The sequence below is a fragment of the Danio rerio genome, chromosome 12 (genome assembly GCF_052040795.2).
Source record: "Danio rerio strain M-AB ecotype USA chromosome 12, GRCz13ab, whole genome shotgun sequence".
NCBI classification, from domain to species: Eukaryota; Metazoa; Chordata; class Actinopteri; order Cypriniformes; family Danionidae; genus Danio; species Danio rerio.
This window is the reverse complement of record NC_141032.1, coordinates 7,834,347-7,860,000: the sequence shown is the minus strand read 5'-3', so window position 1 is coordinate 7,860,000 and position 25,654 is coordinate 7,834,347. Positions and strand designations below refer to the sequence as shown.

The following is a 25,654-nucleotide window of genomic DNA, read 5'->3' as shown; positions in this document are numbered from 1 at the left end:
AATATATAGCCTATCCCAATCCTGAAAAAAAAGCTGTTTAAACAGTGCAAACACATCTAATAACGCCTTAATGGTTATGCAATATATTAGATATATTCATATTCATATTCTGTATGAATAACTGAAGATGTTATTTTGAACTACACGTCCCATCCATACCCAACCTTAAATCATACCTGAACAGCCTAACAGTTCCAAGTAAACTGTTTTGTGTAAAATCTCTCTGGTTTTGAAACTAATATCTTTGTTCTTAATTGTCCTTAGCCCTGGAAATTATGTTTATGTTAAGGCTGTCAATTGATTTGAAAAATAAGTAATTAATCAAATTTTTTTGTAATTAATTATGATTAAATCGCAAAAAGCCATATTTATTACAGAAATAAAAACACAGGCATGTAAGTGCCATTTGAATTTCAAAACAATCAATAGCAATAACAAAAATGCTTTGCATGTTGGATTCTAAGTGGACTACAAAAAATCCCAAAATACATGCATTGCAAATATGGAAAATTAGAATAATAATAAAGTATTGAATACAAACAATTGTACTCATTGTAAAGTTGTACTGCGAGTTGAGAACATTAATTCGTAACCTTAGAATTAGAAGGTTCTATCTGACATTTTTGTCAAAATTTTGTTATTGACATTCTTATTAAATGACAACTTATTTACATTATAGGATGTTTTTTATTTTTATTTTATTTTTGAAGTTTTAAGACGTTTTATTAAAAAAAACTAATGTTACACACATACTCTTTGCTATGGACTGCAAAAACTTTAAAGGTCAATATCTTAAAATCATTCAAAACGCAGATAGAACCTTATAATTCCAAGGTGACGAATTATAAAGTAGAAACAATTTTGCTTTCAAAATGCTAGACTAATAGTCTAATACTAGCAATATAATACTTTACGTCTATGGAAGAAAAAGTTAATAAAGATAGGGAATGTGTAACATCATATTTGTCAAAACAGGCTTTATGTGCATGTGTAACTCCACCGGTTTGAGCAGGGCGCGAGCCGGCGATACCAGCATAAGAGACAAATGCTCCAAGGAGGAGGCTCAAGATTGCAAAACAACGTTTGTCGATCACGAGCTGGCTTCCGTTACATATGGACAAATATAAAATGACCAAAACATCATTTAAGTAGAGTGCTGATGTTTGGCCTGCGCGCTTGCGGTTTTTTAAAGAAATTTCTTTGGTGCGTCAATCTCGTCAATTCCATTCTTCAAAAAGGTAAGGATTTGCACTCATCAAGTAATTGCTTCGTACAGTTTTTATTTTTTCTTTTAACATTCTTCGGGTGATTTAAAGACACAAACATTTCAGCAAAATGCCTTCCTTGGTGTGTGACAGAATCCTCAAACTCCACCTTTTTATCCCATAGTCAATCACAATGCGTCATTAGTTAGACGGCCACTCTCATTTTCATTTCATTATTCCATGATTAACCACATAAGGACTATTTATCTTTATTCTTCATATTTCAAACATTATTTCACAGAGAAATAGTACTATTAGTAATAGTACTAATAAATACAGCATACGTTAATGCTTTTTATTTACAAGTTATTTATTAAGTGTCTGTACTGTATATGACAGGGACCTGTTGGTTAGAACATTTCTGCAGTGGTTTGCATGTTAAATTGTAAATGTAGACTTTTCAAAAAATAAAAATAAATAAACAATATTCTACTTAATTATAATCATCATCATCAATATTATTATTAAAGTAGGATTTTTAAATTTCGTAATAAATAATAAATTTAATTTCTTAATGAATAATTTATTTATATATGAGATTAGAAAACGTTGATTTTATGTTTTAGAATAGAATATGTAATGTTCTCGATAATAGTAAAGGAAACATTGCCTCTTTATGCGCCATTTACATATATTTCAATTAATATAAAAAGTAAGTGCATGTTTTTACCAAAACTAATATTGGATTTTTTTTTAAATGCGTGTTTGTGTAAAACAATATAATTTGCGTAAAGAAATGATGGGTTTCTTCTATGAAGAAGTTGTTACTCCACCCTGTTTAGAGCATCATTGTTGGCGTCATAACTAACGTGGTTCAAACGATGGATCTGCGACAGAAACTACGGGTTTTGGGAAACACTCGTCACTACATCGTTCTTTTCCCAAATGATGCATCGTACTATGATAGTTCAGCCGCAAGTTACGTCGTTTGGGAAATGCACCCCTGATTGGGTAGCTATACATTAACAAAGGAAAATTAAGACCTGTTAAAAAAGATTAAACACCTACAAACCAACATTTCAGTAGATTTAAGACTTGTTTGTTTGTTTCCAACTCTTTATTTTCATTTTCATTACAAAAAAACATCATAGATTACATACAGTACTGCCTAAATCCTTACAAGAAGAAGATATTTTAAGACTTTTTAAGAGCCTGCAGATACCCTGCATGAGCAGTAGCATTTATCAAACTCATTATTAATTGCTGCGTGAGCCCCTTTTGAAAGCTATATGTTAAATGATAGGAAAAACTCACTTGTTTTTGTGTGTCGCTCAAGCGATTCCAGTCATCTCTTAGTGACTTCAATTTTGCCTGAAGAGAAAAAATGACATTAAACACAGTTAATAAATAGTATCTTTTGTTTCTTGATGTATTTCAGCTTTGCTCTCACTGGAGTAAATCTTTGTTTTGATCATGTTAATGGTGAGGGAATGATAAACCATTTGAGTGGAAATGCATGTTATATTTTTGCAGCAGAAATGATTGGATACTGTGTAAAATCTCAGTCTTCACCTGCGTAGTAGTTCCCTTTGCCTCCACAAAATGCTCCGCCATGAAGATGTTGAAGGTGCTCCTTGGGCGTTTGGGCTTGCCAAGATTATTCAATTCCTACAGGTAAAGCACATTACATTAATATAATGGTAATCAAAACGCTCGAAAGGAAAGTTTAACCAAAATCTACAATTTGATCAGGGGCTTAAAAAGTCTTAAATCTAGATAATATTCTGTTGCAAGTCTTAATTTTAAACCTATTCTCTTATTTTAGTCTTATTTTTCTAGCTATCCAATCACAATTAATTCAAAACACAATTAATTAATTTATTTATTCTATTTACAGGGCTGGGTGATTTGGCCTAAAATCAAAACCTCGATTAATTGAACATTTTAACATTTACGATTAATGAACAAGATTTTATTTAATTTTTTACCCTCATAATTTTGTACACTAAATATGGTCATATATTACAAGTGAGAGATTTTTGACTGAAGGGTGCATTACTTGATTTTAAAATAATTGAAGAATACACACTGTCTACTATCTATGATTATTTATTGAACATCAATGTTGAACAACTGAAATTTAAAACACACATTGCTTAAAACCAACAGTCACTCTTTTCTTATAAAAAAAGAAAATAAATAACTTGTACTTTTAAAAAAAAACAAAATAAATAATTTTCAGTAGAAAATAAGCAGTATCTATTTGAAATAAAATAGCTGTTCTATATCCTGTGACTAATATTTTAAACAGTGCATTTCTTGAATCTTCTGTAAACAAATATTTTAGTGTAAATAATCATTTTATTGTAATGGAAAATATGCCGTATCTGGTGAAGCTTCCAGTCATCTTCAATGTAGTGCAAACATGTGATGTGTAGTTACATTTTTTGAGAGGGAAAAAAAGACTGCGCCGGACCACATCAATGTGTTCGACATAGAAGTTTGAGCATGACTGAACGCTCACCTTTTTTTTCCGAATGGCTTTTCTTTTGGCCACTCTTTGTCGTTTTTCCTCCGCAAAAGCCGCACTCTCTGCAGGGGTGAGCTGGGCTTTGAATTTCTCCAAGGCAAGTTTATATTGCTCCTTGGCCTCCAGAGAGGCAACCTGAAATGGCTGAACACGAAACACTTCAAATTAGTAACAAAACAACCCAGACAGCTTTGGTAGTTAATCCCTTATTTCAATTAAGCAAACTCAGTTTTTTTTTTTGATGAACTACTATTAATTCCTAACCTTACGGCTCGTACACACCGGAACGCTTTTCGTTACAGCTTTGAGACGTTTTTATGGATTCAAACCCAATCGATTTTCACTGTCGTTGAGCAGAATAGTATGCAAAAATCACTCCTTGATGTTAGATGGCGCTACACACCTTTAAGCTTCTGACACCTGCTTGTAACACAGAAGACAAAGTTGACACACTTGTTATAGAGGATTCAAGTAGCAGCTCCAGCTCTAGCGATGAAGGATTATTGTTCACCAGAGCAATAAGCAGCACCACGTTCATATCGCCTCTGGGCGTCTTCTTCAATGTGCGCTCGCATTGACAGTTTTGCGCTTGAGCGCCTCCAAATGTCAATCAAAACAAAAGTGCCAATCTGATTGGTGGAGAAGGTTTTTACGTGTCAAGACAAAAGAATGAGCTTGAGGCATTTCTTAAAAAATGACACTTTTATGTCTGCTGTTTTGCGCGTTGGTGTGCACGATCACATTGACGCCCTTTATTTAGTCACGAGGCGTTAAACATTGACGGAAAATGCGAGCAATGGTGTGCACGGGCCTTTAGACTGAATATTTAGTATATGCTGATTTGTTGATGCATATCATTATAAAGCATCACTAACACAATTTAATTATGCTAACATGTATTAATGTTAAAACTGTCATGATCAGTTTGAATTTAAAATAGGATATTAAATTTGTCTTCTGTAACATTCACATTTTTATACCATTAAAGATCAGTGTTGCTGATATAATGCATCAAATTGCCAATGTATAGTAATCTAGATGTGCACATTCACTACCTGACAAAAGTCTTGTCGCTTATCCAAGTTTTAGGAACAACAAATAATAACTTGACTTCTAGTTGATCATTTGGCATCGGAAGTGGCTTATATGAAAAGCAAAGGCCTCTAGATAAGGCTTATTTTACCAAAATAAATATGATCATGCCTTGATTTTTAATGATTTAGTTAGGGCAGTAAAGTCTGACTTTGCTTAGACGAAAGTCATGTCACTTAACAGAAATAATGTACAGTATAGAATATAAAGTCATGGTACAGTGGAAAAATAATGAATATTGTGTACAACTCCTATGAGCTTGGAGGACTGCATCCATACATTTCTGCAATGACTCAAAAAACTAATAAAATCATCTGGAACTGCAAAGAAAGCCTTCTTGCAGGACTCCCAGAGTTCATCAAGATTCTTTGAAATAGTCTTCAATGCCTCCTCCTTCATCTTACCCCAGAAAATCTCAATAATGTTCATGTCTGGTGACTGGGCTGGCCAATTCTGAAGCAACTTTGAACTTTGATGTGGCGGCTGAAGTATGAGGAGTGCTATCTTGTTGAAGAATTTGCCCTCTTTTGAGATTTGTAATGTAATGGGCAACACAAATATCTTGAACCACCTCAGGCTGTTGTTGTTGCCATCTACTCTGCAGATCTCTCACACGCCCCCATGCTGAATATAACTCCAAACCATGATTTTTCCTTCACCAAACTTGATTTCTGTGAGAATCTTGGGTCCATTAGGATGCAGTTCAACAGATGATTCATCGGAAAAATCTACCTTCTGTCCCTTTTCCAAATGATCAACATGAAGTCAAGTTATTATTTGTTGCTCTTACAACCAGTGGCGTAGCGCAAAATGCGGAGGCCCCCCCTGCAGGGATCGCTGACGGGGCCCCCTGATGAAGTGGGGGGAATACGTCATACGTCAATTTGCATATCACTGACGTCATCACGTTCTACCGTTTCTGTTTGTTTAACAGCCTATGGTTAATAAAGGGGTATTTATAATGGCACTACACTTTATATAAGCATGTTTATTTAACTAAATTTATTGCTGTTTGAATACAGTATGTCATTACAGATGTGTAGTGAATGTGCAGTAATCTCTCATATGTAATAAACTCAGACAAGTTCAGAAACTGTCACTAAAATATCTGTGATTGTGAACAAGAAAAGAATAAACGGTCCAATTAAATTGTTAAAATAAAGTAGAAGTAGATCGGTTTGACTGTACAAGGGAAATACCTTCACACTGCCTGTGCTAAATCATTTGTCGTCGGTACGCAGAGGCGTGATCTGCTCTCGGGCTGCAGGTGGGAGAGGCTGCTGTACGAGGACTGACTGGGCCGCCTGTCAGTGCTGTGAGGCGGGGGAGGGGCCGGCGGCATCACACGCAGCTCGTTGAGAAGAGTAGGGACGGTACAGTATGGACAAATCACAGTCTAAAAAAAATCTCCAATAACACACAAAAAAGTCGCTAGATTTGTCGCTAGGGGGGTCTGAAAAGTCGCTAAATCTAGTGACAAAGTCGCTAAGTTGGCAACATTGGCGGCAAGCAATCAGAATGAAGTAGTCCACCGCTTGAGAGGTGTTCAGAGAACACAGAACTGTGAACTTTGGTTCCGAGTTCCGACCACAGTTGTTCCCAAGAGTTTATTGAAAATCGCGACGACGCGGGGCCCCCTAATCACGCGGGGCCCCCCCGCGGTGCGTGCCCGTCCGCTACGCCACTGATTACAACTGGGATCAACGACAAGACTTTTGTCAGGTAGTGTATAAGCTGAATAGATAAAAAAATTACATGTAAACCTTATTAATACATACAGAGTATTCACATATTCACCTGCTTTTGTTCGGTGGTCAACATTTTCCACTGCTGGGCAATCTTTCGCATAACATCCACACTTTTTATGCCTGAACAAAACATATTATTAGAGTTATAGGTTTGACAGATCACTTATCCCATGACACTAAAGTTTACGAGAAGGAGAGGAAGGAGGTGTTTTACATATTATATTAAAAAAAAGAGAGAAAATATCATTCATATTCAGTCAGTGGAGGTAAAACACTTCCACAGATGCGGCAGATGGAAATTTACCAGGATTTTGTTTGCTGACGGTGGGCTGCATATCCTTTACAAATGTCATGTATGCTGTCAGGGGTCTCTTGGGTGGACCTCGAGTTGCAGTGCTAAAACTCTTTATCGCTGGAGCTACACATGAACACCTACAATTACAAAAACAATGACAATATACATTTACATGACATTATTTTATAACTATTGCTTTTGTCCATGTTAAAGTAACAGAAAATGCACTTTACATAACAAGAACAAGTAATAATAAAAACCTAAAAGGGACCTATCATGCAAAACTCATATTTATAAGGGGTTTCAATGCAGTTGTGTGGTAACTTAGTGAATAAAGCCAGTCTCTAATGGTTAAAATTAATTTATTCTATTTTTTTTATAATCATAGTTGATAAAAACAGTCAGCAGAAACACTTTGATTGACATACTCTCTTTGTTCTTGTCATCAGAGGGGAAAGCCCTACCCAGCATTGACAATCTAGCATAAATAGCCCTGATTGAGAAGCAGCCGTCCGCCATTAGAGTTTACCTGCTGCAGATAATGGCTGCGTCCGAAACCGCCTACTACTCAGTAGGTACTGCATTTGAATGTAAACGTACTACTCTGCCGTTAGAAAAGTATGCTCTATACAGTATGAATGTGAAAAGTATGAATGGAATTCGGACGTACTACATCCGCCATTTTGTCATGGTCACGCGACCTACCTGCATCAGTTGCGTCGCTTCACTCCCATTCATGAATTCGCTCGCGAAGGCATTATGGGATAGCGCAGCGTGCATGGGATGCGCACTCCAGAATCTCGCCGGAAGTAGTAAGTCATCCGGGTACTTCTCGCGTACTGATTTTCGACTTCTGTGAATTCGGACATACTACTCGGCTAATGTGAGTTGGTTTGTTTTGGAAATGTATATGTAGATTCATCATATTTCGCATTGTTAGTGAATATATCGGTCATATTTTGCATTATTAGTGAATATATCAGTCATATTTTGCATTACTGGTGAATATATCAGTCATATATTGCATTAGTGAATATATCGGTCATATTTTGCATTATTAGTGAATATATCGGTCATATTTTGCATTAGTAGTGAATATATCGGTCATATTTTGCATTAGAGGTGAATTTATTGGTCCTATTATTTCGCTTTTGTAGAGAATATAACAGTGATATTTTGCATTATTAGTGAATATATCAGTCATATTTTGCATTACTAGTGAATATATCAGTCATATTTTGCATTACTAGTGAATATATCGGTCATATTTAGCATTATTAGTGAATATATCAGTCATATTTTGCATTACTGGTGAATATATCAGTCATATTTTGCATTAGTGAATATATCGGTCATATTTTGCATTATTAGTGAATATATCGGTCATATTTTGCATTACTAGTGAATATATCAGTCATATTTTGCATTACTAGTGAATATATCGGTCATATTTAGCATTATTAGTGAATATATCAGTCATATTTTGCATTACTGGTGAATATATCAGTCATATTTTGCATTACTGGTGAATATATCAGTCATATTTTGCATTAGTGAATATATCGGTCATATTTTGCATTACTAGTGAATATATCAGTCATATTTTGCATTACTAGTGAATATATCGGTCATATTTAGCATTATTAGTGAATATATCTCATATTTTGCGTTATTATTGAATATATCTAATGTTCGTATGATTATTTTGGAAATGTATATATACAGTCGCCATATTTTGCATAATTAATGAATATATCTGTCATATTTTCCATTATTAGTGAATATATCTAATGTGAGTGAGTTTAATTTTTTAAATGTATATTTAAATTCGTCAGAAATGAATACAATAAATACAGTAGACAGATATAAATTAATTTCCACACAACTTATATATAAACATGTTCAGTTACACAGGTCATGAATCAATAACCTCAAAGTTAAAGCATGCTCACCTCACAACAGATGCACTCGAGAACAGGCTGAATGACTTGACCAGCAGATTAGCCCCCACTGACATCAAGCTGAATGGAGCCATCGTGCACGCGCTGCGATCTCACCAATAATACTTATGAAATATTATATATGCGCGATGAAAACAGAACAAAACGAGCTATCTTGAAATCAACTGTTATGATTGTCACTGCTCCTCCTCCTGTAAAGGCGCCATTCCATCTGCCGTCCGACCGCAGTGCCTTATGGGGGAATTATTTGTGTAAAACGTCATAAAAGTACTTTGAGTTTGGATGTTCAAAAAATAGATCTGAAACTGATAGTGTAAGATAACCAGAGCTTTTTATATTAATATGTATCTGAAAAATATGTAGACAAAATGTTTTATTAACAGTAAAACATTTAAAAAATAATAATTGTATTAAATAATATTCTTCTCAGATGTTAAAACGTGATGTTTTTATTTATATAATCACAAAATAAGAGGAAATTTGTATAGCTTGGATTTTTTATTTGTTTATTGTGATTATAACACCATAGCAGAATGCACAAATAAAAATACACATAAATATCAGTTGAATGGTATATATTTCAATACTTTGTCTTTTTAAGATCGTATTTAAAACCTTAATTTTATTATTAAATATGATTAAATGTGGGTGTTAATATAATGCAATGAATATTAAGTGGAAATTTAAAGAAATAAACATTTTATCGAGTCTATTATATCGTATTTACTACACAATTACGTCCAGTCGTCTTACAACATTTTTCCAACAACATTTAAATGTGTGCTATTAAAACTACCACATCAAAACGGCACAAAAATTACATTAAATAACTGATTATTAAACAAATATCTTGTAATAAATTAGGTTTTGGAACGTTTAAGTTATTAACGTCAATACAGTCTTATCCATTCGTCGATATAACTATCTTTTTGAGCATACTCACGACTTATGAAATGCTATCGAATAAGTATTGCAACTTATTTTACTCGTTTACGAATAAAATATTCATTCTGGCAAAATCTGCAATGCTACACCATCTTCGTCGACAGCCGCGGGACTCTTATTTTGCTTCTTGCAGCTCCGCACCGGAAGCGTGAGCTTGCTGAGCTACAGCTGTCTCTCTTTCTCGCCGCTCACATTCGCTTTTAACTCAGGGAAACACAGTATTGCTGAGCTGTTTCGTAGCAATAATATCGGACAGATACTAGAATCGGTAAATCTGGGGCGGTACACACAGTAAGGCAGCATGGCATTAAAGAGAATACAGAAGGTAAGACCTTTGTGTGGAAATGATCAACATTAGCCAAGTTTTTGTTGTCCTGCTAGCGGTGTTTATGTCGAAAATCGGGGTCATAATCAGCGCTTATATAACTAACTAATAATATCCAATCTGGCTTTTATTTTACTTTAATAGACCATGTTAAGTAGAGGACTATCGGGAAAACGCGTAAATCTAAAATGTCGACGGTACGAGTGAAATCTAGCATACGACGGCTAGCTAGCAGGGTATTTTCGTTCACTCACGTCGGTTATTGCCGTTTGTTTACTATCCTTAATGACAATTAACATGGTTATGTTTGTTATCTTCACCACTGGTAAAAATTAGAACCTAAAATGACACGTCAAGGTTGTCAGTTAACCATCGTATTGTGTTTGAGTGCTAACAAGGGATATGGTCGTACATGTAAAACGAAACAATGGCGCAAATGAGGCGATTTATTTATATTAGAATGTGTAGATTATTAAGTCAAACTCATGTAAATCGAACTGAAAAGTTGTGTTTTATGATGAAGGATCCGTTATGCGTTTTCTTCTTCCGTTTTCGAGAAGGCCCACATCCAAACAAAGACAGCTTCGGCTCCGGTAGAAGCCACAAGCAAACGACGCCAATCTTTGTGTGTATTCAGCCACTTTTTGTGTGTGTGTGTGTGCTTTGTTAAGCCTCACAGCTGACATTTCGAGTGACTTTGGCCACAATTGATTTGGTGCCGTTTATGTGAATATGGCGCTATTGTGTTTTGTTGTGTTGCGTTTGACACAAAGCAACACACAACCTGCTTCTCTGGAGTTCCAGCATGACGCCATCACTTTGTCATTCTGACAGTTTCTGTTTCGCAACAGCGTGATGTGTATCGCACTCCGACTATGTTGTTAAACACCCTTTCAAGTCCCAAAGTCCTTGCCAGAAGGCACATAATCAAAATGGCTACGAAATTGTAAAATGACTCCTGTTCCGAGCGATTCCTATTTAGTTCGTTTTACGTGTTGTGTTATAATTTAAAACCTATATTATTGTTATTGTTATATTGCTGCTCCCATGAAATTCACTTCACAAAAGTGATATTATATTCATAAATCACATTAAACGAAAGTAAGTAATCTGCTTTAGCCTACTAACTTTAATAAAAAACTTATATGACAATTTGATTGAAATAATGTTTCACCTTTACCACAATAGATGTACGTTTACAAATATATATTGAATAATATCTGTTGAATGACTCTTTTCAAACTAGAGATGCATAATATTTGATAAAATCAAGTGATACATTTTTATTTTGCGATACAATTTCACCAGATAACTTGAACATCTCTGTTTGGAAAGAATGTATAATGTTAAATCGGACGATTCTGCAGTGGGAGTGGATCTTCTTAGAATTTAACTTCTTGGGTCCCCGGACTATTCTGTATCAGTCCATCAGTCGATATCCTCTTATTTGGTACCAGTTGATACTGGAATTGTAAAAACGTCTATTTCGTGCTAACATTTGAGCGCTGTTGACTGTATTCTTCAACACCGCTGATTTGCTATTGTGTGATAAAAATGAAAAAAGATTTTAACATTTTTCGAGTCTAACAGTATTCAAGTACTGAATGGTAAAAATAATTCAATAAAAATTAAGCATTGTTAAAGTTACAAATGATACAATTTATTATGCTTGCATGTTTTTAAGGTCATTATGCAATCACAGCCATCACAAACACAAGCAAATGATGAATTGTCATCCAGACTCCTATATATTGTTGTTATATTGACTCTCACATGCAATTCTGTTCAAATAAGTGATAATACTTTCATAAATCAATTAGACGAAAGTAAGATGTCTGTTTTATCTTACTGTTTCTGTAACAAAAAAATGGCAATATGATTGAATTAATGTTTCACCTTCACCACTATAGATGTACGTATATAAATATACATTAAATAATAATAGTTAAATGATCAATTTTTAGACTAGGAATGCATAATATTGGATAAAATCTAGTGATGTATTTTTATTTTGCCATATATAATGCGATATGAATACAATTTTGCCAGATAACTTGAACATCTCTGTTTGGAAAGAATTTATAATGTTAGATCGGATGATTCTGCAGTGGGAGTGCATCTTTATAGAATCTAATAAACAATCTATAAACTTTTTGGGGTGCCCTGACTAGTATTAAGGTCAAGTATTATTTTTATTTGCATATTCATTCAGTGACAGCTTATGTCATGCTCCCTATATTGTTTACCATAGTACTTTGAATAATGAGCTTGAAATCACATGCAAGCATGACTTCATTCATTGTAATGATACTGTAATTCAGAACCAGTCGATACTGAAATTTTAAAAACGTCCAATTCCCACTAACATTTAGTGCTATCTAGTGTGTTCTTAAATGCTGCTGATTTGCGATTGTGTGATAAAATTGCAAAAATGTTTTAGCGTTTTTTTTTTTTAGTCTAACAGTATTCAAGTATGATAACTAAATGATAAAAATAATTAGATAAAATTAATTATTGTTGAAGTCACTAATGGTACGATTTTATTATTCCTGAATGCTTTTAAGGTCATCATACATTCACTGGCATCAAAAACACACGCAATTAAGGAATTGTAATCCAGACTCAACATTACGCATGCTTGTGATAGGACTATTGCGAATGATCACATTGCGATATCGATTCCGAAATGATGTATTGTGCAGCCCTAGTTCAGATAGTCTCGTATTTAGTTCGTTTTATGTGTTCTATTGTAATTTAAGTCCTATATCATTATTGTTATATTGATTGTTTGGAAGTTTAATCCCTTTGAAACATTACATGGAATAACAATCAGTAAAATCTACTTTAAAAAATTGTCCAGAGGGATTTAGTTTGTTTTATGTGTTGTTGACTTATATTATAAAACCTATGTTATTATTGTTATATTGATGCTTACAAGAAGTTGTTTACAAACGTGATATTATATTCATTAATCACATTAATGAAAGTAAGATGTCTGCTTTAGCCTACTAACTTTCTAAAAGTTAAAATGACAATATGATTGAATTAACGTTTAACCTTCACCACTATAGATGTACGTATATAACTATACATTGAATAATATCTGTTAAATGATTCATTTTCAGACTAGGGATGCATAATATTGGATAAAATCTAGCAATATATTTTTATGTTGTGATATATATATATATATATATATATATATATATATATATATATATATATATATATATATATATATATATATATATATATATATATATATTCCAATATGAATGCAATTTCGACAGATAACTTGAACATTTCTGTTTGGGAAGAATTTGTAATGTTAGATCGGATGTTTCTGCAGTGGGAGTGCATCTTCATGCATCATCTAATAAACAATCACTAAACTTTTTGGGGTCCCCCGACTAGTGTTGTCACGATACTGAAATTCGGTACCAGTCCATACTGAAATTTTAAATATTTTCAATATGGTTGAAGTAATGGTTTGACAATGTAAAGCTGTATGAGACAAACAAATACAGTACAGTGATTAAGAGATGCACAAATAAGCATTATTTATTAACCATTTAAAACAGGAAATGGAATAATAATCAGTATTTTTTTAACAACCCTTTAGATGGGGAAAGCATATACCTTGTATGTTTCATTTTTATATCATAAGTTATACATCAGACATTTTGAACTCTATAATATGATATAAAAAGCTAACAGTTGAGGGACAGAAAAAAATATAGGTCAAAGATTAGACATCACAGGAATTTTTTAATGATTCAGATTACAAAAGTTATATTCATAAATAACAATAAACGAAAGTAAGGTGTTTTTCAGCCTACTGTTTCTATAACTTTATAAGAACTAAAATATGACTGATTGAAATAATGTTTCATCACCACAACAGATATATTTATGTTGAAATGAAACTACATTCCTATTCAGAACCTTTAGTAATATCTGTTAAATAAGTAACATACACATTTCTAGTAACATTTTAAACAGTTAAACCTAAATCTAGTGGTTTTGAAGGGTAGTACAACATTCTTAAAATGCTAAATTACAAATAGGCTGAATATTTAGCATCTTTGGTATGCAATTAAATGACTCTTGTTCAAAATATGGCTGATACATGTTGTTGTGTTGTATAAATTATTTTTAATACACTGAATGACATTTTAGTAGGTGTCCTGTAAATCATTATACAATGTATGACAATCATTAATTTCAATCAAGAGGGTCATTCTAATGTAAAGCTGTGTAAGTACTTTTTTTTTTACACAATACAGTTGTTGTGAGATGCAAAAATAAGCATTCCGCAAAATTCCTCATCGTTTTTATTTAAAGATGAATTTATGGATAATCAAACGAGCCGAAATAAATCGTTTTATTTTTCAGCAAGAAAGTGTTCATGGATATGATTATACAAGTTATATTTACATTTATAAACAGTGTTGAGTGTTGCACACACAGAAGGGGAAAAGTGTAAGTTTGAATTCTACAAAATGTATTATCTGGATGCTCCTGTAATAATATTGTTTAATCAGACTGATGCATATATATATATATATATATATATACATTTTTTATTATTATTTTTTAATCACATTTAAATAATCAAAGTCATTATTATATTAATATTATAGCTACTATTATAATTAGTAGTAGATAGTATATTTTTCCCACATGTGCAACTTGACTTTTTTTTTTTTTTTTTTTTTTTATTATTATAATTTTTTTTTTTTTTTAGGAACTTCAAGACTTGCAGAGGGATCCTCCAGCTCAGTGCTCTGCTGGACCAGTTGGTGATGACTGTAAGTTCATTTTATTGATTAGTTTTTATTACATTACAAGATCTGACGCATTGGGCAAATTTGTGTAATTGTCTTCTTTTGTTTTTAGTGTTTCACTGGCAAGCAACAATAATGGGACCTGTAAGTATACTCGCCTCATTAGCCCTCAGCACTGTGCTTTGCTCTTAAATACTTGCCATGATGGTGATTATGTGAATTCCTAATTGGCTAAGGAAATACACAACTTTAAATCTTAAAAGAAATATTTTTTGGCACTTTTTGAATGATCATTTTTGACATTTAAAATTTGCAAGGACAAAAATGAAATAAACGCACTAAGTTCTACTGTGTAATTAAAGTAAATAAAAATTTAAATGTAACGTGTAACTGTAAAATGACTCTAGTAACATTCTTATTCTCCTTTTAACCATTCTTTTATAGATTTGTTATATCTTTGTAGAAAATATGAATTGAATATAAAGAAAAAAGGATTTTAGAAACATTCTTATTATCTTTTAACCATTTTGTTATAGATTTAAATATATTTGTAGAAAAGATGCATGAAATATAAAGAAAATGTTTAGTATGATGTTGAAAATTCCATTTTATGTTCTGAAATAATACACTTAGGCTGTCTGCGGGGTCTTAAAATGTCCAATAAAAATGTTTAACGCAGGGCTCGAAATTAACCTATTTTCTCTGTAGCACCGGTGCTCCTATTTTAAAAAAAGTAGGCGCATCAGCCAAAATTTAGTTGCACCCACCAATTATAAGCACCGTTACGACACGTTTTATACAAACAGATTTATTGCATTTGAAATCGACAGTGATCAAACTAACAAGCAAAAAAAAAAAAAAAATATATATATATATATATATATATATATATATATATATATATATATATATATATATATATGCATATGCATACGTAAGGAAAATATGTCTAAACGAAATGCCATTACCACAAGAAAACAGATTTTATAACATAACTGAGCACTTTACAGTTTTCGCGGGAGTAGCTCTCCCTGTCATCCCAAGACAAAAGGCATAGACTGAGTGATTGACAGCTGATATTTCAATGCTAGAGCAGCGGACCAATAAGAAGAGCGCGAAGGTGGGACAAGCATTACGGACTTGGCTTTGTTTACTGCAGCATGTTGACATGACAACTGTTTTAAACCATTCCTGAGCGCTACGTTTCCCGTTTCAAGTGCAGAGATGCATTCTGCGTGAATGCCTCCCAAATCCGAGCATGTGGTGAACATTTTGCAGTAAAAACTGGTCGCACACAACAATTTTATACACTCGCAAAAATGCTCTTGAATATATTTTGAGGTCGCGTAGATAAAATTTCGGGCGCATATGCGACCAAAAATTGTCGCAATTTCGAGCCCTGTAACGCCTTAAAAAGTCCTACATTTGCTGAAATATTGACTTTAAGGTCTTAAATTATTTTAAACAGGTTTTAATTTTCCACCGTCCATGTAAAGCTACCCAATCAGGCCCAATACATCTTAATATGATTTTTTAAAAAAACAGCTCTGTTTAACAATATGGTTCCTCGTATAACATTTGCAAGTTCTCCATGTATTTATAGATTATATGTGGCGAGGACACAGACCTGGACAGACTGTTGTACATTTAGTTTTTTTATAATATTTAAAGCTTCTCAAAGAAAAGTTTAAAAAGAGGAAAAAAAGGTTTTGACACATTAAGTATTATTGAAGTAATTCGAATTTCTTTTTTATTGGTGCAAGTAAAAATCCTTATGGTTTAGCCCTGTTTAAGTCTGAAATTTCTTACATTTGACTTTGTTAAACCTGCAGAAACCTAATAGTAGTAATAGTAGTAATAATAATAATAATAATGTGAAATATTTCTTTGCCAAAATATGGACATTCACTTTTTAAAGGTCAACTCAAAAAGTCAAGTCAAAATATGGACATTCACTTTTAGGGGTCAACTCAAAAAGTCAAGTCACGACAAGTCAAAATAACAGCAGTAGTAGGGTGTTGTTGACAGTAAATATTATATAAAACAATGAAAATAACAGGAGCTTTCAGTCGGGGAAAACATTTGCATTCCACTGCACTACTTTTCCATTAGCTTTTCTGTGTAAACAAACATGCTCTTGACAGACATGTTTGACCATTGTGTGGGTGTCTTTCTTCTTTTGCAGCATATTGCTATGACATTTAAGCATTCGGCTTATATCTCTTGTTCAACTTGTGCCTTTTAACCTTATTTTTTCCCTCACTTTGAACAGTTACTATTGTCATCAACATGTCGTCTAATTGTAGCATCTTCGATTACTGTTATTAAAAACTGCTAATTTAAATTAAATAAATAAACTGTGGCTAAACATTACATTTCAGTTGACAGCTAAAATCATAAAAATGCCTTTGTTCTTAACTAGTATAACAATGTTAGTACTAGGGCTGTCTTGATACTGGAATGCGGTGCCAATCGATACTGAAATTTTAAAAACCGTGCTAGCATTTGAGCTGTTGAGCACGTTCTTAAACAGCGCTGATTTGCCATTGTGTGTGCTCAACAGAAATGTCTGTGATTGGCTGTGAAGTTCATCAGTTTACCAAGCTCACCATTTTTTACTGAGTGTAAACACAGATACAGGGACACTGGAGCGCTTTAAAGCCGCGATTCATCAGTGGATCCCTCGTATGTCAGCTTATAGACAGCCAACTGATCAGTGTGACTTCGAAATGCTCCAGTGTTTCTGTATCTGTGGTTACACTCAGTAAACAGTGGTGAGTTCAGTGAACTAATGACATTCACGGCCAATCACAGTCATTTCTGTTAAGCACGTGAACACAATGGCAAATCAGTGCTCCAATGTTAGTCGGAAATTGATGTGTTTGAAATTTCAGTATCGTTTATTATCGAATTCCAGTATGTCGTAAAACTAATTGAGCTACAAACCATCGTGTTCAGTATACTACTTTTTATTAATGTGATTCCAAACATTACTTTGTTCCACGTTAATAACACTTTTTGTCCACTTCATCAACTGGAAGTGGGTGAAAACAGATTCTTACATTTAAATTTGTAATATGGTTGTTGCACAAACCACATTTTACAGCACTAATTATTTATGTATAAATACAATAGTGCTGGGCAAATAATAATCACATTCAAAATAAAAATTAGTTTCGACATATGTGTGTGTGTTTGAATTATAGAGCGGGGAAAATAAGTATTGAACAGAGCATGTTTTTCCTGGGAATAACGATTCTAAAGGAGCTGTTGACATGAAATTGTTCCAGATTTTGGTTAAAACCCAAACAATTAAAACATAAAAATAAAAACAAAAAAAGCTGATAAATGAGTTCTGTGTAATAACAGTGAAATGACACATGGAGAAAGTACTGAACTGTTGTAACTGATTTAAAACTTTTATACTAAAAGCTTTTTTGGTGAAGGCACAGGGCTGAAATTTAACCTTTTAATTTAATCTTTAATCAGCCAAAATATGGGAGCACCCACCAAAAATTATGAGCACAGTTGCTACAAGTTTTATATTAACAGATTTACTGCATTTGAAATCAACTCTAATCAAACTCACAAACAAAAAATGTTCATGCGCCCACCGGCCCCATCGGCACTGCTTGATGTGAACGAGATGAACTGAGTTAAAGATAATAACCGTGCTTTTCTCACGGGTGCTGTCTGATATTGCAAGCACACTATTGTTAACTTATTTGCATACGTCATCTTAATAGCAAAAACTTACTTTTCATGAGCTACAATAGTTTAATCTCAGTGAACGCATGCTGTTTTGCGATGGTGAACACGCAGTCAGTCACACGACTGACAGCATCATGATGATTAAATGAAGGATTAAATAACGTTAGAACATCTCATGCTTAAATTGTGTAGATGTGGCAAACACTGTTACCTGAAAACTCTGTCCCACCGGCTTTTTGGTGAATCTCTTTAGTCATTTTTATAGCAGACCTTAACCCACTGGAAGTCTTTTATCCGCTCTTCAAAAAGTGTAAATGGTGGATTAACATTCACCACATCATCACTAATAAGATGTGCCATTATCTGTAACTTTAGGTGGTTTTTAAAACCAGTGTCAGTGTTATTTTCATTCTTTCGTATCCAGACCTTTATGTTTTCGCGGCTATAGCTTTCTGTCATCTAAACTGAGTGATTGACAGCTGATAATAACTAATTCATTCTTCTGTTCCAGTGTTCAGTTCTAGAGCATTGCGGGATTTGTTTACTGCAGCAAGTTGACATGACAACTGTTTTAAACTGAGCGCTCCGTTTGGGTTTTTTTGGCACAAAGATGCACTCTGCATGAATTTCTCTTAAATAAGTGCATGCGGTGAACATTTTGCAGTAAAAACTAGTCACTTAGCAACATTTTATGCACTCGTACAAATGCTCCCAAGTATATTTTGAGGTTGCAGATACAATTTCGGGTACATATGCCTCCAAAACGGTCGCAAAAAGACACCACTCAAATGGAGAATGAAGTCGCATTCATTGCTCAGGTGTGAATTTTATTTTATTTTATTTTTTTACATATTTTTTTCACAGACTTCAACAGAGTGTAAAAATCTTGATGGTTCTGTGGGTCTCGTCTATCAAATCTGATCTTTAATTTGTTTTTTTCTTTTGGATTCAAGTCAAGTGATTGGATGGGCCATTCCACAGCTTGATTTTCTTTCTCTGAAAGCATTTAAGAGTTTCCTTGGCTGTGTTTTGGATCATTGTCTTGCTGAAATGTCCACCCTAGTTTTTATCCTCCTGCTAATGTAGATGTTGGACTGAAGCAGCTAATGTTTATCTACAATGACGAAGGGCAGAGGGTTGCTGAAGATCTATTGAAATATTTCAGCTGCTGTATAGGCTTTCACTGCCTTTCTATACCTCCCTTTCTTCATGTGTTCTATACTTTTTACCTGCATCATTTCGTTTTATTATGCACAACTTGATTTGTAAACTAATTAGATTTATTTTCTTTGCATTTATGGGTTTATTTAGTTGTTACCAACATCTGGTGAAAATTTCATGTCAACAGCACCTTTAGAAATAAGATTTCTAAGAAAGATTGTGACATGTTCAATACTTATTTTCCATGCTGTATATATTTATGTGTATGTGATATATAATTTTGTTACATAGATATTTAAATGCATACATAATTAGTATCACATACATATAGAATTTATATCTAAATATTAATAAACATTTATCAAATATATGGATGCAAATGGATCCGAAGAATTTTTGCCCAGCACTAATATTTGATTAAGTACCAACCTATGGTAAAGGCAATCTAACATGTTGTTTTTTTTCTTAATTTGAGTGTCCTTTCCTTCAATTCTTAGAGTGACAGCCCATACCAAGGAGGAGTCTTCTTTCTCACAATTCACTTTCCAACAGACTATCCTTTCAAGCCGCCAAAGGTAGTGATTTTACACTCCACTCCCATTTGTATGCATGTCAGGGGTGTCCAAACTCGGTCCTGGAGAGTTTAGCTCCAACCCCAATCAAACACACCTGAACCAGCTAATCAAGCTCTTACAAGATGTACTAGAAACTCCCTGGCTCGTGTGCTAAAGCAAGTTGGAGCTAAACCCAGCAGGACACCGGCCCTTCAGGACCGAGTTTGGACACCTAATGTATGGCACCAAAACACTAATTTTACACTCATCTCAATTAACAGGTAGCGTTTACAACAAAAATCTACCATCCCAACATTAACAGTAATGGAAGCATTTGCCTGGACATCCTGAGGTCGCAGTGGTCTCCAGCACTTACAGTTTCAAAAGGTACTTATTTACACGCATTTATTGCTCATTAGTTGAACTAGTAAGATTGTAATTGTAAGTTTATTAATAATTGTGTGATCTTTTCCAGTTCTTTTGTCCATATGTTCATTGCTTTGTGATCCAAATCCTGATGACCCCTTAGTCCCAGACATAGCACACATCTACAAATCAGACAAAGAAAAGTAAGTATATAAGGTGCACGTTTAGATTTTCATTTAATACACCTGCCTAACACTTTATTAGGTACATTTTGCAAGTATTGAGTTTGAAATCTTTTGCATTCAAAAAGGCCTTACTTATTTGTGACATGATATGGCATAAACTGCCTTGAAGAAATCCTCTGAGATTTTGGTCCATGTTGCCACGATGATGTAAATCTCCTGTTTCAGCGCATCCTAATAGTCTTCTAACGCACAGTGATGCATTGAAATGAAAATTCTGGATGAATTTGTACTGGGGCTACACTACATATTATTTCAGCATGGATATCGCAATGTGATCGTTCACAATTGTTACATCTTAGCATATGCATGGTTGAGCCTGGATTATAGTTTGTTACTTGCTTGTGTATTTCAGTCATCAGGGTTTTAAAAGCATTCAGGCATTAAGAAATTGTATAATTTGTAACTTTAATGATGATTTCTATTGGATTATTTATTTAACGAAGACTGCGTAGTATTTTTTTACATGTGATTATTCAATTACTGTACCTGAAAATGGTTGAAACCGTAAATGTTTCCTTTATTTTATTTATCTATGATCGTAGATTCAGTCATTTTCTTTTCGGCTTAGTCCCTTTATTAATCTGGGGTCGCCACAGCGGAATGAACCGTCAACTTATCCAGCATATGTTTTACGCAGCGGATGCCCTTCCAGCTGCAACCTATCTTTGGGAAACATCCATACACACTCAAACACATACACTACGAAAAATTTAGCCTACCCAATTCACCTGAACTGCATGTGTTTGGACTGTGGGGTAAACCGGAGCTGATTGTTTTTTTAAATATATTATGCATCATTCACTCCCCTAAAAAATCATCCCAATCCCAATTGTATTCATATCGCAAAATATATCGAAAAAAAAGCTAAAAATCGCAATGTTCGATTTTTCCAATATCGTGCAGCGCTAATTTGAACTGAAAAGGGAAAGCAAAACTGCTTTGTACTAATTATTTATTATTCCATTTAAAAACATAAATTTTGTTCTACTTTTTTGGAAACGCTTACAATTTAGTATGGTTGTATTAGTTAATGTCATTTAATGCATTTCCTAACATGAACAAACCATGAACAATATATTTATTACAGTATTTGTTCATGTTCGTTAAGGATAATAGTTGTTCATGTTTATTTAGGGGGCATTAACGGTCCCACTTTATATTAAGTGGCCTTAACTAATATGTACTTACATAGGAATTAATAGTTTGTTACAATGTACTTATTGTGTAAATACATGTGTTTACTGTGTACTTATGCTTGATTAAATACATGTCTGTAATTACATCTGTAATTAACTTTTGTAATTACATTTGTAAATACACTGTTAACCATACCTTACACCTTAACCCACCCTTAAACCTACCCATGCCCCCAAACCTGTCCATAACCCAACCTCTATTCCAACTCAAAAGCACCACAAGTGCTCTCAAATACATTATAAACACAGTAAGTACTTTGTATTTATTTTTTTAATGTAAGTACATAGTAGTTAGGGACACTTAATATAAAGTGGGACCGCATTAACTATTGTTAACAAGCATGAATTTGGATGTTAATATTGCATTAGCTTTTGTTGGTGTGGCACAAGTAATAGTAAACATATATTAAAAAAGTGGCAATGCCAAAACTCCAAAGGTGCCAATTTATTAAATTAAAAAGGCTGACTTAAAGCGTGTAACTTTCCAGCACATCAGCTCTACATCAGACCCAAGTAATAACCATAACCATAGTAATAAATGCCATTTGGAATCATATTTATGGCCGTTTTTGTCTTTCGGCTGCCAAAAATTTGGTACCAAGAAAGTCTCCCTCACTTCATTACACCACTAGAAGCATTCTGAATCACTGATACATGGCAGGATGGATCCATGCTTCATGTTATTCATACCAAATTCTGACCCTACCCTCTGAATGTCACAGCAAACTTAAACAGGGTTCATACGGTTATGAAAAACCTGGAAAAGTCCTGGAATTTTGACGTGGCATAGTTTTTGGAAGTCATGGAAAACAGATATCTGTATTCTTGAATATAGGTTAGTTGTCTTAACTTCTATTCTGTCCTTGGCCAATCACATACTCTCACATTATTAGTGCCGTGTAAGCATTATCTAAATCAATTTTACTTAGATACAAGTATAAATTGTAATTTATAATTATAATTATAATTTATAATTGAAACTAAATAGATCGTAATTTACGATATGCTGTAATAAATTTGAAAATGCATAGTTTTTTTTTTTTTTGTTCTATGCATATGTAGACATTGCATGAAACATTAGGTCATGAAAAGGTTTTTCAAAGTCTTGGAAAAAAAAGCATGGAATTTTAGTAGTTCAAATGTGTATGAACCCTGTTAAAGACTCAGAGGTTAAGTTATGGAGTAAAGTGCTCTTTGCAAATTCTAAATAGGGAAATCATATAAGCAGCCAATGATTATCAAAGTACAATATTGTTCACAGTCAATTAGTTAGTGCTAATGTTGTTTTGCAGTCATACTTGCATGCTAATTCTGGCTGAATATTCAAATTAGCATGGTAAACAATACAGAAACAGTTGAACGAATGTGCAAATATAAAATCAACTTTACCTCAATGTTAAATGCTTATCAGATGAGGCTATACACATGCGATTATATTTTTGTATTAAATTTATTTACTTTTTAATTGTGTACTTCTATAAAAAACATTTTAAAAGCATATTTTCATAATACATCTGCTCAGATAGCTTAGAATCACTTAAATTACACGTTTATGTATTTAAAAAAACACTTTTCCATGGGTTAAAGTGTGACCAGTTTAATAACAAATAAATATTCAGTAAAATTATTTTATAATACCTTGGTTATCGCTATTAAACAATTTTAATCACATAAGTTTTAGATCACTTAGATCAGTGGTCACCAAACTTGTTCCTGGAGGGCAGGTGTCCTGCAGATTTTAGCTCCAACCCTAATTAAACACACCTGAACTAGCTAATCAAGGTCTTACTGGGTATACTTGAAACATCCAGGCAGGTGTGTTGAGGCAAGATGGAGCTAAACCCTGCAGGGACACCGGCCCTCCAGGACCAGGATTGGTGACCCCTGACTTAGATGTTAGTGTGTTGGCATCTACAGTACTTTCACTTTTATTATATTAATGAGTCTTCAATTTATTCATCAGAAATGTACCTTTTAAGTTCTGTAAAAGAGCATCAAACCGGTTTGGAGCATCATATTGGCGATCATTTGCCAGGTTAGACAAAAAAAGTAGGGGTGTCAGAATGAATTGTTTCTTTGGTGCCTCGCGATGCAGACGCGGACAATTCGGTATTGGTTCAGTAATAATCATAACCGGTTATTATGTAGTGACGTCATTTATCTCATATACGCTATGTCGCCGTAGCTTACTATGGCGAGGGAGGCAAGAGAGAGTATTTACAACTACTTAAAAATGCAGAAACTGTGCACAATTTCACTGCGTGTGTTTTCTGGACTGTCTTTCACTGACACTTACAGCAGAAGCCCCTGTTTCACTGCGATTTAGAGAATGAAAGAAAACTCTGTTTCTCTCTCTCTCACTCGCCCATTTGACCTGCTGGCGCAACTTTTCCTCTCCTCTCGGCTGTTACAGATACTTTTGGATTTTTTTTTTCACCGTGTCTATCATGGATCAGCTGTGATCGCCGCTGCCGTTTACCAGTGTCACTCATCTGTGAAAAGCGCGTTAAAGCCAATCGCAGCGCATTCTGTTGAGCGTGTGACCAATCAAAGGGGTGTAAGAACTTGCTAGACAAGCGGGATATATATATATTTGCTAGAAATGCTTGTGTTGTTTAAAAGGTAAAGTTTATATAAAGTTAATATCTGACTGTTTGTATTAAAGAACTAAATTTTATTTCATATATAAATATATTTATACATTTTAATACAAGAATTGCTGTGCTGTGAAGAAAATATAAAACTGTGTATGGAAAGCATCTTTAATGCACCGTGATGCACCGAGATATCGAATTGAACCGAATCGATGGCATGATAATCCTAACCAAACCGAACCGTGAGACTAGTGTAGGTTCAAACCTCTACAAACAAGGCTGATCAGGAACATATTGATTAATTTATTTCCCCTCTCTCTTTCTATCTCTCTATCTCTCTCTCTCTACCAGGTACAACAGACTAGCAAGAGAATGGACCCAGAAGTATGCAATGTGAAGACTTAATGGACATTTTTTTAAGTCACGAATCACTGTAAATTCTAGCATCTAAAAGTAAGATTAGGTTATATTATTAAACACATTGTACTGTTAACATTTACCATCTGAAATGACCAATAATAATAGCTGAACTAGTATTTTGAAGGGGACTGTGCACTGCACAAAAAAAAAAAAAAAGACAATAAGCTTTTTATTGGTTTTGTGCATTTTGGTCATCCCCCGCAGTGGTGTTGGGCACTTTGTTTTCTTGTTTCATAAATCCTATTTAAGATTGGCATGATGTTATACAACTACAGTTACCCTACAAGTGGGCAATTAAGAAATTGAAAGCCGTTTTATTGTATCTTTCATTCAGTTGATTACTTTTCTTTTCTTTTAGATATTTTTATTGTATAGTTATGAGCAACTATACTCAATCTATTTTTTCTTTTTTTTTATTTTGCATTAAAATTTGTTTAAAAGTGTGCATCTGTGTCTGTGATTCACTAATTTTCATTCGAAGTATGGGTTTTATTTGATACTTAAAATGATCTCTTGCTA

The 25,654-nt window shown here is 33.8% G+C and overlaps 2 protein-coding genes across 2 annotated transcripts in view; one reads left to right on the top strand and one right to left on the bottom strand.

Moving 5' to 3' along the window:
- tfam (transcription factor A, mitochondrial) overlaps positions 1-9,067 on the bottom strand; it is a 9,847-nt gene extending 780 nt beyond the window's left edge. Inside the window, 6 exon segments of the mRNA NM_001077389.1 lie at positions 2,520-2,576; positions 2,778-2,873; positions 3,730-3,879; positions 6,625-6,695; positions 6,880-7,007; positions 8,823-9,067. Of these exon segments, the coding sequence (NP_001070857.1) occupies positions 2,520-2,576; positions 2,778-2,873; positions 3,730-3,879; positions 6,625-6,695; positions 6,880-7,007; positions 8,823-8,905 (585 nt within the window). The 5' untranslated portion in view covers positions 8,906-9,067.
- Positions 9,068-9,946: 879 nt separating this feature from the next.
- ube2d1b (ubiquitin-conjugating enzyme E2D 1b) lies at positions 9,947-25,578 on the top strand. Its single transcript, NM_199664.1, is given in 7 exon segments — positions 9,947-10,101; positions 14,849-14,912; positions 15,001-15,032; positions 20,258-20,335; positions 20,596-20,701; positions 20,790-20,883; positions 25,067-25,578. Coding segments are annotated over 7 exon segments (444 nt in total). The 5' UTR covers positions 9,947-10,077; the 3' UTR covers positions 25,113-25,578.
- Positions 25,579-25,654: the final 76 nt, after the last annotated feature.